This window comes from Enhydra lutris, unplaced genomic scaffold, assembly GCF_002288905.1.
Source record: "Enhydra lutris kenyoni isolate GAN:26980312 unplaced genomic scaffold, ASM228890v2 scaffoldscaffold34, whole genome shotgun sequence".
Taxonomy (NCBI): Eukaryota; Metazoa; Chordata; class Mammalia; order Carnivora; family Mustelidae; genus Enhydra; species Enhydra lutris.
Window position 1 is genome coordinate 15,266,130 of NW_019154118.1, and position 12,263 is coordinate 15,278,392.

Sequence of the window (12,263 nt, forward strand, 5' to 3'; positions counted from 1 at the left end):
ATCCATTTTCCACATTTAAGAAATTTGAGCTCATGTCAATAAAACGGGGGGCGGGGCGCTTTCCAAGGACTGTGCACACTTCCATGGGGCTGTAAAAATACAGAGGAGGGAGGGAGAAGCGCCAAATACCTGTCTGAGGTACTTTAATTCGGACAGAAGGAGGAAAAGAGAAGGGAAGCCACCTAAGATTTAATGGAATGAAAACATGAGGTGGTGACTTTACGCCCAATTACAGCCTCAGCGTTTTGCATTCTGGAATATTCCGTTTCATAAAAATGGAGCTTAGAGTAAGGAGTCCAGGCCAAAGTCTGCCACTGATAACAAGCGTCATCTCCGTCCCGCTAGCGACCATCATCTCTTCTGGTGGCTTTAGTGTCATCGGTGAAACGGGGCGGGGTGAACTAAGCCTGTAGCGCAGCCATTCTGATTTCTATCCAAAGCCTAGAGCAGTTCAATACCAACCAGCAAGCGAGCGCCTCTTCCGCGTGGCTACAGAGGGGATGCGGGTCACTCCCACTCCTCGGCCGGGGCTCCCCAGGTGACCGGAGGAAGGGGGCCGACTGCGGGACTGTCCGTGCGCCCACTCGCACCGGCCTCGGGTCATTCCCGACCCCGGCAGTCGGGTACCCAGCGCCGAGGCCGGAAAGGTCCGGGAGCGCACGGGGGCGGATGCCGGGCCCCGTGACGTGGTCCAATCCCCAGCCGGCGTGGGCGGTTTTTCCCCCAACTGGCGGACTGGCCCCTACGCGGCCTCCGAGGCCCGAGCCTGCGACGGAGGAGGGGGCGGGCGTAGGACGTGGCCCAATGGGAGCGCGCGCCGGGGCGGTGGGGGCGGGGCCGGGCGCGCGGCGCAGGGCCGGGCGGCGGAGGCTCCAATGAGCGCGCGCCGCGTCCGGGGCCGGCTGGTGCGCGAGACGCCGCCGAGAGATTGGTGGCTAATGTAACAGTTTGCAAACGGAGGGGAGTTGTGAAGGGCGCGGGTTTGGGGGCGCGCTGCCGGCCTCGTGGGTACGTCCGCCGCCGCGTTTGTCCCAGAGCTGGGGCCGCAGGAGCGCAGGCAAGCGGTTGGGGGTGGGGTGGGGATGGCGATGGGAGCGGGCCACCCCTCCGGGAGGAGGCAACGTGCTAGCTCCGGGGGCGGGTCGGTAGCCGGAGCGAGGGCCGCACGGACGCCGGTGCGCTTGGCCCCGAAGCTCGGTCCCTGGGGCGCCCCCACGTCTTAGAGGTGGGCCGGGCCGCGTTTCCGGGAGTGGGAGCCGCCGCCTTCGCCAGGTGAGGCTTAGGTGAACTCGGGGGACTCGGTGCCCGCCCGACGAAGAATCTTAGCGCTCCTGGCACGGCGTCTGTGTAGGCAGCGGGGCCGGGGGTTGGGATGGAGAACGGGGGGCGGGGCGGGACACCCCAAAGGGATACCGAGGAGACAGGCCCTTCTAACATCCCAGCGTCCTCCAACGTCACCACCTCTCAGTTCCCGTCCAGGCCCTGCCTGGCTTTCCCCAGCCAGCGGGGGAGCTCCAGTGTAGGGAGGTAGTTGAGCCCTGGGCGGAGATCCCTGGTCTCCCCCCAGGTGTCTGACAGCAGGGGCAGGGCTAGGGTGCGCCGGTTATAGCCTATGCAGTGGACGGAAGGTTCTGGTCTCCTTTCTTCCGTCCTGGTACCTTCCTCGTTTAGGGATGTACTGGATGGAGCCCAGGACCCTTTGTGTGGTTAGAGTCCCCGGTCATTATCAGAAGGGAGAGGAGGGGGATGTAGGCTACTCAGCCCCGGGGAGACCGTGCAGTATGAATCTTAAAGCTTCTCTGTTCTGGGATGAGGTTCTGTCTTCTTCACACAGGGCATCCGGTTACAAGTGTTGTTTTTCTCCTCCCTCAGAGGCACAATGGCAGCCACCATCAGGAGGCAGAGGCCGCGGAGGCTAGCCTGTTGGGCTGTGATGGCTGTGCTCTTGGCCGACCTGTTGGCACTGAGTGGTGTGTACCCCAGGAGCAGGCTCAGAAGAAGAATAAATGAGTGAATGATGAATGATCCATGGTGGGAGGGGAGCTTCTGGTTGGAAGCCTCTGGACTGGAGTTGCTGAATTCAGTCCTTTATCTTTTCACTTTTTTACCTTTCCTGTGGAGAGAGGTGTCCTTTGGTTAGAGGGGACTCAAGAATGTGGGGGAGGAGGGGAGAATTGACAAATCTGTTTCCTTTGCAGACACACTGGCTGTGATGTCTGTAGACCTGGGCAGCGAGTCGATGAAGGTGGCCATCGTCAAACCCGGAGTGCCCATGGAAATTGTCTTGAACAAGTGAGGGCCATCCCAGTGTCCGGGGTGGGGAAATAGGGGAGTCTGTGCTCCAAGCCAGTGTGTATGCTTCCTAGGGCCCCCAACAGTCCAGTGTCTGAGTGGTTGTATTTGGGGTGTTGGGGCTCCTGAGTCCACACCCTGCTATAGGCACCTGGGCTCTGCGTCTCCTCTCTTCAGGGAATCCAGGAGGAAAACCCCAGTGACTGTGACCCTGAAAGAAAACGAAAGATTCTTTGGAGACAGTGCAGCAAGCATGGTGAGCTTAGCAGCCCACCCCTTCCCAGAGTGGTGGGCAGAGGGGAGGAGATGACAGATGCCAGAGCCTGAGCCCTTATCGACCTCTGATGTGAGAGGTAGGTGATGGTGGGCTCGGGAGCCTCATACTCTATTCCATTTTACCTCCTCTCAGGCCATCAAGAATCCAAAGGCGACACTGCGTTACTTCCAGCACCTCCTGGGGAAGCAGGAGGGAAACCCCCACGTGGCCCTTTACAGAGCTCATTTTCCAGAGCATGAGCTAGGCTTCGACCCACAGAGGCAGACCGTGCACTTCCAGATCAGCCCGTGAGTGCTCTGCTGGGGACGGCGGGCTCAGCAGGGCCGATGGGCTCCTCTAGTGCTCACAGTTGTCCTGGCCTTAATGTCTGGCTGTCCTTGCCTCTAACTACCCACTTTCCCCCAGGCAGCTACAGTTCTCACCTGAAGAGGTGCTTGGCATGGTTCTCAACTACTCCCGTTCCCTGGCTGAGGATTTTGCTGGTGAGTAGCTAAGGTGGGGCCGGTGGTGGCCAGGTTCCCTAGGGTCTCCTAGCGGGGCAGCTTTGCCTCCCAGGGAACCTTGAGCAGTGTTAGAAGATATCTTCGCTTTGGTTATCTGGGGAGCTGCTCCTGGCATCTGCTGGGCCGGGGACGCTGCCAAACGTCCTACAATGCGCAGGACAGTCGCACAGAGCAGAGAGTTATTTGGCCCAAAATGCCAATAACGCCAACACTAGGAAAGTGTCATCCAAGGCGTGGAGCTGGTGGGAGCCCCGTTCTGTTGTCCTCTGTAGAGCAGCCCATCAAAGACGCGGTGATCACGGTGCCGGCCTTCTTCAATCAGGCTGAGCGCCGGGCCGTGCTGCAGGCTGCACGCATGGCCGGTCTCAAAGTGCTCCAGCTCATCAACGACAACACCGCCACGGCCCTCAGCTATGGGGTCTTCCGCCGGAAAGATATCAACACCACCGCCCAGGTGAGCCAGGGAGGAACTTCCGGCCAGAGGGTGGCTGGTTCTGAGGATGGAGGCCACTCGGCGTGTTTGGCATCTCGTGCGCATGGCTGGCCCTTGCCAGGATGAAGCAAGAGAATGGCCCTCTCGGACGCTCTCGGAGCTTTTCAGCGAGTGGAGAGTGGGTGTAGCGGCTGGAGTTAGGTGAGGTTCCCGTGACCGTTGTCTTGGTGTCTCTGCAGAACGTCATGTTCTACGACATGGGCTCTGGCAGCACTGTGTGCACCATCGTGACCTACCAGACAGTGAAGACCAAGGAAGCGGGGATGCAGCCGCAGCTGCAGGTCCGGGGTGTGGGGTAAGTCGGTGCTGGGCTCGCTGAGACACCCTCGGGTCGGGGCTTCTCAGAGTGGCAGCCGCCTCATTTTCCTGCACGAATTCTCTCCTGAAGTATTGACCATCACGGGGTACCTCTTGGAAGAACCAGGGGAAGACGGGGCGGGAGGAGGACGGTTTGGGAATTTTGAAAGGAAGGGACCTTCTTGAGCAGCTTCTAAGGAAACCCGTAGACCACATGCAGTCGTTTCGCTGTTCTTGTCTTTTTTGGCGTACTTGTTGACAACATTGTCTTCTCTTTCAAACCCATTCCTTTCTGGCCAGCTCTCCTGCCAGCGCTTGAGTCCAGGCTACCATCATCTCTGACCTGCAGGGTTAGGAAAGGTCTCCTTGCCTCCAGTGCGGCCTTCTTCCAGTTTTTTCTCCACATTGCAGCCAGAGGGTTCTTTTCAAAATGCTGACCTGATTATAATCTGTTTCTTTAAAAAAAAGCCTCATACCTTTTACGTTAGCCTGTGGGAGCCCTGGCTCCTCCCACTTGTCTCTCCCCAGAGCCCCTTGCTCTTTGAGCAGCAGCCGCGCCAGCTCTCCTTGGGAACGTACTGGGCTGGCTCCCACCGTGCGTCCTTTTGGGTACTGTTCCCCATCTCTCCAGTTTTCCCTTTTCTTCACCTCGTTACCTCCACTCATCCTTCAGATTGCAGCTCAATTTTCACATCTCCACAGAACCTTCCCTGACATCAAGTAGGCAACACTTCCCTTTTCCGTCTTCTGACACTGTTGCTTGTCTGTCCCTCATAACTCACGGGGTGGTACATGCTTCACGTTCGTGTGTTTGTTCAGTGCTAGATTGTAAACTCCTTAGCCGCAGGGACCCTGGCTTTTTTCTCTCAGTCGCATGCCCTGAGACCAGCACATACTTGACGCCCGGTAAATATAGCGGACTGGAGGAGGAGGCGAACTGTCACTGAGGCGTCAGCCACGTACGTGGAGCAAGAGTCAGGGACCCTGTGTATTCCTCACACTTTTCTCTCTCACTGTTTCCTGAACAGATTTGACCGTACCCTGGGGGGCCTGGAGATGGAGCTCCGGCTGCGTGAGCACCTGGCTAAGCTTTTTAATGAACAGCGCAAGGGCCAGAGAGCAAAGGACGTACGGGAGAACCCCCGTGCGATGGCCAAGCTGCTGCGGGAGGCGAATCGACTCAAAACCGTCCTGAGTGCCAACGCTGATCACATGGCACAGGTGCCTGCACGTGGCTACTTGAGGGAAAATATTCCCCGCCCGAGGGGAGAGGACCCCAGCCGCCCGAGCTAGGCCGCTGGCGTGTGGTGTGGCCCATCCCTTCTTCCTCAGCCTCCTGCCCTCCCCTCAAAGTCCCAGTCCCTCGGTTTCTGGCCTGCCCAGCCAGAGGAGGACCTGGGTGGGAACTCTGACATGCCTCATCCTCCCCCAGATCGAGGGCCTGATGGACGATGTGGACTTCAAAGCGAAAGTGACCCGAGTGGAGTTTGAAGAGCTCTGTGCAGACTTATTTGAGCGAGTACCTGGGCCCGTAGAGCAGGCCCTCCAGAGCGCTGAGATGAATTTGGTGAGGGGGAGTCAGGCGTGGGCCTGGGGTGGAGAGGCGGGTGGTAGAGAGGGTGACAGGTTGGCGGGCAGGAGTGGGCAGGAGTGTTAAGGAACAAGTCAGCGCTGAGGAGGAGGTCTAAGACCCAGCTGTTGTGTGTCCCATTCTTTCTCTGCAGGATGAGATCGAGCAGGTGATCCTGGTCGGCGGGGCCACTCGGGTCCCTAAAGTTCAGGAGGTGCTGCTGAAGGCTGTGGGCAAGTGAGTGTGGGGTTTGAGGCAGTGGGGCTGGGGCTCCAGGGCTGGGCGGCTGCAGGGCTGAGGAGAGGGCGTCCAGGGTGGCTGCTCCAGAGATGACGTGCTGAAGCCCGGGACTTCCACAGGGAGGAACTAGGGAAGAACATCAACGCAGACGAAGCAGCTGCCATGGGGGCCGTGTACCAGGCAGCCGCGCTCAGCAAAGCCTTCAAGGTGAAGCCATTTGTAGTCCGAGATGCGGTCCTCTACCCCATCCTGGTGAGTGGGCCCGTCTGATCAGGTGACAAGCTCCCTTTATCTCACTGAGCACGCTCCCTCTGTCTGCTCTAGCCTGTTCCCTTGTTTCTCTGCCCGCTGACATTCTCTGCGTACCCTTACCCCCGACGTGCTCCCGCTCTCCAGTGTGCCTCCTCTCTGCCTGCTGTGTAGGTGGAGTTCACGAGGGAGGTGGAGGAGGAGCCTGGGGTTCGCAGCCTGAAGCACAATAAGCGTGTTCTCTTCTCCCGAATGGGGCCCTACCCTCAACGCAAAGTCATCACCTTTAACCGCTACAACCACGACTTCAACTTTCACATCAACTATGGCGACCTGGGCTTCCTGGGGTCCGAGGATCTTCGGTGAGGGAGGTGGTCAGGATGGGAGGGAGGATCTGGGGCCACAGGGCTGACGCGGGCAGCAGGCATCTTCTGGGAGGAAAGGGGAGATATTTCATGCTGGGAAGCTACATAATCTGGAGCTGGAGGAAGCAAGCTGGGTGAGCTCCCTGGAATGGCTCTCTCGTCCCCCAACCAGGGTCTTCGGCTCCCAGAATTTGACCACGGTGAAGCTAAAAGGTGTGGGCGAGAGCTTCAAGAAGTATCCCGACCACGAGTCCAAGGGCATCAAGGCTCACTTCAACCTGGATGAGAGCGGCGTGCTCAGCCTCATCAGGGTGAGAGCAGAAGGAGGCCCTGGGTACAGGCCAAGCAGCCTTCCCAGAGTGGTTCCTCCACATGGTATTAGAACATAAGAAACAAGAAGAGTTTGGGAAATGGAAAAGTCTTGCCTCTAAACACGGCTAACCAGGGATCTGCTGTGGTGTTTTCAGGGTCTATGAGTGCTTATGAGTGTTGTAAAGTTCAGGAACTATAGATGGCTACGTAAGTCATTCTCAAAGAGTAGGTCTGGGGTTAATATCTTTTAAAACACACTGTGGGAAATAATGGTCCATTCTGTTGTCCAGTAGAGAAGTGCAGGGCTCGGGAAAGGAGCTAGGAGTCTGTCTTCAGAGGGCCCATAATCAAAGGGGGCAGAGGTGACTTGGCTCAGGAGCTGGTAGAAGGAGGCTGCTGAGGGACTAGGCCAGCACCGTAAGTCACCCGGATGCGCGTGAGTAGATGCCCACAGTGACAGGATATTTCCAGGGGAAAGGTGGCTTAGCGTGTGTGTTTCTTCACCCTGTTTTCAGGTGGAGTCTGTGTTTGAGACCCTGGTGGAGGACAGCCCCGAGGAGGAATCCACCCTGACCAGTAAGATGAGCGTGTGCGTGTGTGCGCGCGCGTGTGTGAGGGAGGCGGTGCTTGTATGCGTTGGGGGAGGGCAGGCCTTGCCCTTGGGTGAGGTGGCGTCACTGCTGTGGCCCTTTTGAGTTTTGGGGCTTTCTTCCTCACAGAACTCGGCAACACCATCTCTAGCCTGTTTGGAGGGGGCACAACGGCAGACACTAAAGAGAACGGTACAGACGCGGTCCAGGTGAGGCCAGCATGGAGCCAGGGGAGCTCAGGGGAGGGATCATGTGCCCGAGGAGTGGCAGCGGAGGCAGGGATTGGGGTGGGCTTTCCTGCTGCCTGGGACTGGCTAGACTACCCCTTCCCCAGCCCAGTGAACCATACCATCCTCTGGACTCCAGGCGACCCCTGTGCTCGGAATCCAGGGCACATTCCCCTCCTCTCCAAGCCCTTGTCCTTTGTCCGACTAGGCCACCGTTGCCATCCAGTCGTCTGTCTGCCCCCACGCTGTGCTGGCAGCCGTAAGCCTGGGGGATGTGGCATGGCTGGGCCTTAGGCTCTGCTACAGTGACAGTTTCCTGCGGGGGGGCGTCTGTGATTGTTCCCCAGGAGGAGGAGGAAAGCCCTGCTGAGGGGAGCAAGGATGAGCCTGGGGAACAGGCAGAGCTCAAGGAGGAGGCTGAGGCTCCCGCGGAAGACACTTCTCAGCCCCCACCCGCTGAGCCCAAGGAGGATGCAGCCCCTGAGGAGGAAAAGGCTGCAGAAAAAGAAAATGAGGAAAAGTCTGAGGCCCAGGTGAGCTGCAGGCGCCGAATAAGGCCAGGGTGGCCCCAGGGGCTAAGGGAATAGATGCCTGCCTTGTTGCTTGTCCCCAGAGCCCTTCCTGTGGAGAATAGAAGGGCCTAAGCTTTTCCTGATATGCTCCTCTCTTTCCCCACTAGAAGCCAAGTGAGAAAAAGGAAACAGGGTCTGAGGGTGTTCCTCCAGCCCCAGAGGAAGAAAAGAAGCAGAAGCCTGCCCGGAAGCAGAGAATGGTAGAGGAGATTGGGGTGGAGCTGGTGGTCCTGGACCTGCCTGACTTACCTGAGGAAGAGCTGGCCCGCTCAGCGAAAAAGTGAGTAGAAATTCTGTGTGTGTGCGTGTGCGTGTGCGTGTGCGTGTGCGTGTGTGTGTGTGTGTGTAGGGTGGGCAGGGTGTGTGTGTGTGTGTAGGGTGGGCAGGGTGTGTGTGTGTAGTGTGGGCAGGGTATGGAATCCCTCCCCTGGGAAGGAGAAGTGTCTGACCCCTCTCTCCTTCATACTTGATTCTTTTTTGTCCCACAGACTCCAAGACTTGACACTCCGAGACCTAGAGAAGCAGGAACGGGAAAAAGCTGCCAACAGCTTGGAAGCTTTTATCTTTGAGACCCAGGTTGGTAGGCTAGGAGGCACGCCTGCCCTGGGCCCAGTGTCTGAGGAGGGTCTGGCTCTGTGAGCCTTGCCCTCAGGGGCTCGGTGCATGCTTGGGCCTGTGTGCTCCTCCCTAGGACAAACTGTACCAGCCTGAGTACCAGGAAGTGTCCACTGAGGAGCAGCGTGAGGAGATCTCTGGGAGGCTCAGCGCGGCCTCCACCTGGCTGGAGGACGAGGGCTTTGGGGCCACCACCATGGTAAGTGGCCTCCCAGGACATGGTGGGTGGGATGCGAGCCTTCGTTTTTCTCTCCAGGGTCAGAGAAGGTGAGGAGAGCTGGGGTGCGAAGCTGTGATTGGGATGCAGGGCTGGCTGCAGGGCCGGCCTCTCCTCCTTTCAACGCCTCTGCCCACTCCCGCCCCGCATCCCTCAGATGCTGAAGGAGAAGCTGACTGAACTGAGGAAGCTATGCCATGGGTTGTTTTTTCGGGTGGAAGAGCGCAAGAAGTGGCCTGAACGGTTGTCTGCCCTTGATAATCTCCTCAACCATTCCAGCATGTTCCTCAAGTGAGCAGCCCTTTTGCTTTTCTTCCTAATTCAGTCCTGCCGAGCCTCAGTGTCCTTCAGCTTCCCATGCCCCGCATGCACACCCCTGATCCCTCTTCCTCTTGGGCTCACCATCTCCTTTCTGGCTTCCAGGGGTGCCCGGCTCATCCCAGAGATGGATCAGATCTTCACTGAGGTGGAGATGACAACGTTAGAGAAAGTCATCAACGAGACCTGGGTAATCCGGGTGTAAATTCTCATGGGGATCCTCGCCCTGGCAAGGTGTCCGAGCTAGGCAGCATGAGAGATGCTGAGTGATGGAGACTGAGCAGCCGCTGCCTCCTGGCCTCGCAGCTGATTGCGAAGGGGCCATGACGGATTAGCCCCAAACAAGGGTCATGACCATGCCCGAGTTGTCAGACTGGAGTAGCAGCAGAGCCCATTCCCATGACGTTAGAGCTCCGAGGAGCTGGGGCTTGAGCTGCACTCAGCAAGTGGGCCTGGGTTCGGGGAGGTGAGAAGGACTGGTCACAGGAAGCAGAAACTTCCCTTTTGGATGCGTGGGGAACGTCTTTGAATCAGAGCTCTAGAAGCGCAGAGACAAGGGAATAATCGAGAGGTTCGGCTGTAGTCGGTTCCAAGTAAGCCCCAAGCGTGTAGTTTGGGACTCCTTTGTAGAAAGCCTCGGATGCTATTTTGAGGAGCCTGCCTCCCCTTGTGGGGCTGACAGCCAGGTAGAGTGGACTGGTTTGTGATCTGAGGGCAGAGTCTGAGGCTGGTTGGGGTGTATTTCATCTGGGACAGATGTCTGCGGGCTCCAGGGCTAGCTGTCAGCTTGTCCTGTCCTCACCTACAGGCCTGGAAGAATGCGACCATGGCCGAGCAGGCCAAACTTCCCGCCACAGAGAAGCCCGTATTGCTCTCAAAAGACATTGAGGCCAAGATGATGGCCCTGGACCGTGAGGTGCAGTATCTACTCAATAAGGCCAAGTTTACCAAGCCCCGGCCCCGACCCAAGGACAAGAACGGGACCCAGGCAGAGCCTCCCCTCAATGCCAGTGACCAAGCGGAAAAGGTCATCCCTCCACCAGGTGAGGGCAGGGTGCCTGCTGTGGGTGCTACTGGGCGGGAAGAAGGCCTCTCCTTCCTGGGACTACATTTTACCCCTGGTTTCCTTCCAGGCCAGACTGAAGACGCAAAGCCCATTTCAGAACCTGAGAAAGAGACTCGTGAGTTGGGGAAAATGATTGGGAATCACTTTGCTTAACCTAAGGGTTGGCACACTGGCAGGCACAGCTGGTTTCTGGAAGGTCCACAAGCTGTGAAAGACCATTACATTTTTAGGTTATTAGACACACACACACATACACACACACAAAAGAGCTGTGGCCCACAGCTCCTAAAACATTTACTGTCTGGCTTTTTACAGAAAAAGTTTCCTAACCCCTCCATTAGCCTCTTCCTCCCTTCTGCAGAGGCTAACCTCTTCCTTCCCCAAAGCAGGATCTGAACCGGCAGATGCTCAGCCTCTGGAGCTGGGAGGTCCTGGAGCAGGTGAGCGTGGAACTGGGGCCACCTGGGAAGCCTGGTTGGGAGGTCCTGGGGCGGGTGGGGGATATGCACAGAATGGGGCCAGGTCACCTCGGTTTCACCTCCTGGCATCCCTTTGCTCTTCCCCACTCCCAGCGGAACCGGAAGAGAAGGAACAGCCAACAGGACAGAAGCCAACTTTGAAAAATGATGAACTATAACCCCCGGTTCCCATTCATCCCGCCCCCTTCTCCTACCTCCTCTATTTATTAAACATCGAGGGTCGGGGGAGGGGTTGCTCCTGCCCTCACAGGCTTCAGTTCTTTTTCTCTCACCTTGATCGGAGGTGTGGAGAAGGGGACGGAAGGGACAGCTCACCAGTTCCTTCTGTAGTGGTTCTGTGGTAAAAACTGAAATTGCTCGATTTCCTAATCCCACCCCTGGTTCCCTACCCATCCAGGCCCTAATTTGGGAAAAATCACTATTATGTCTTAATTCTTTGCCTGTGGGTAGGTGAGAGATTGACCGTGAGGGGTCAACGGACCTGGCAGGGGGAGGGATGCCCTGGGATATTAGAGAGTCTCCAGTCTTCTCTGTCCTCCTTCCTGCTCCCTCTTCCACCACGAAGTCCGCCCTACAGGGGCCAGTGTCTACAGAGCCTTGGTTACCAGGTCTGGTTTCTGAGTGCCTATCTCTGCTCTTTTCTTCTCCACGGTCTTGTCTTTCCCTAAAAGGCCTCATCCCTAGTGACTCCTCTTCCCATGGTTTCCTTGCCTTCCTGTGGCAAGTTAGGCAGCCGTCTGCCTCCTGCCCAAGCCCTTCCATCCGGGCAGGCTGCAGCAAAGCTTGATTAATCCCCACCTGCTTGTGCACCCCCCCCCCCCCACTCCCCCCTCCGGTGGCCAGAGTAGGCAGGGAGAAAGCGAAGGAGGGAATCCAGCCACCTCTGTGGGAGAGATGTGTGAAAAACCGGAGCTCCCACTTGCGGGCTCTCGGGCACAAGAGAGTGTGCGGAACGGCCTGCGTGGGATGCCCGCCTCCTGCGAGCACTGTCGGAGTCTGCATTGGCCCAGTAGCCTGTCCCTCCATGTCCCTATGACTCTTGGCCCCCTGCTCTCTCCTCTTTTGCCCACCCAGACATAGCCTTTCCCTGGCCCCCTAGCCCCTTGGGCTGACCAAAATGTGCTTTCTACTGTGAGCCCCTATCCCAAGACCCTGGGAAAAGGAGAGGCCGTGGTGTGAATGTAAAAAGGCCACCTCGCCCTTTTCGCGACAGGCCTTGTGGGGGACGGAAGGGGGTAGGGGCTGGCCTGCCTTTCTTGAGTTGCTCTGCTGAGATGGGGGCCCTTGACCCACCGTGCCCATGTTGGGGAGCCTACCCTCCGTATCCCGAATGGAGCAGGAGGCACAGCTGCCACCCAGCTCCCAGGGTAAGGGGGAATCTGGTTGTGTCTGTCTTCTGTCCTTTTTTTTTTATTTTTTTTTTTGCCACATTGGCAGAAATAAGACCGCAGGGTCCCACCCCGTCCTGTATGTTTGAGTTCTTTCACTAGCGGTTGAGGCTGGTTGGACAGGTTTGAGTCAAATTGTACTTTGGTCCATTGTTAATTGAGAAACTGTTTCAATAAAATATTCTTTTCTACA

General features: G+C 57.5%; 1 protein-coding gene across 3 annotated transcripts; it reads left to right on the top strand.

Annotated features, from left to right (window-relative positions):
- The first annotated feature begins 883 nt into the window (after positions 1–883).
- On the top strand, positions 884–12,263 carry LOC111153750 (hypoxia up-regulated 1). 3 transcript variants are annotated; one of them, XM_022512956.1, is made up of 26 exons: positions 884–1,008; positions 1,873–1,970; positions 2,199–2,292; positions 2,470–2,548; positions 2,702–2,856; positions 2,975–3,051; positions 3,345–3,526; positions 3,745–3,860; positions 4,891–5,083; positions 5,295–5,429; positions 5,587–5,669; positions 5,792–5,924; positions 6,096–6,283; positions 6,459–6,597; positions 7,114–7,174; positions 7,318–7,397; positions 7,763–7,948; positions 8,095–8,267; positions 8,476–8,563; positions 8,679–8,801; positions 8,977–9,110; positions 9,243–9,327; positions 9,946–10,180; positions 10,271–10,318; positions 10,593–10,643; positions 10,776–12,263. In XM_022512956.1, the coding sequence occupies exons 2-26, from the start codon at positions 1,880–1,882 to the stop codon at positions 10,838–10,840; spliced, it is 2,994 nt and encodes a 997-aa protein (XP_022368664.1). In that variant the 5' UTR covers positions 884–1,008; positions 1,873–1,879; the 3' UTR covers positions 10,841–12,263. The 3 variants fall into 3 exon arrangements, with proteins under 3 accessions (XP_022368664.1, XP_022368663.1, XP_022368666.1); XM_022512955.1 differs by having other exon boundaries at positions 922–1,057; XM_022512958.1 differs by lacking the exon at positions 884–1,008 and adding an exon at positions 1,167–1,272.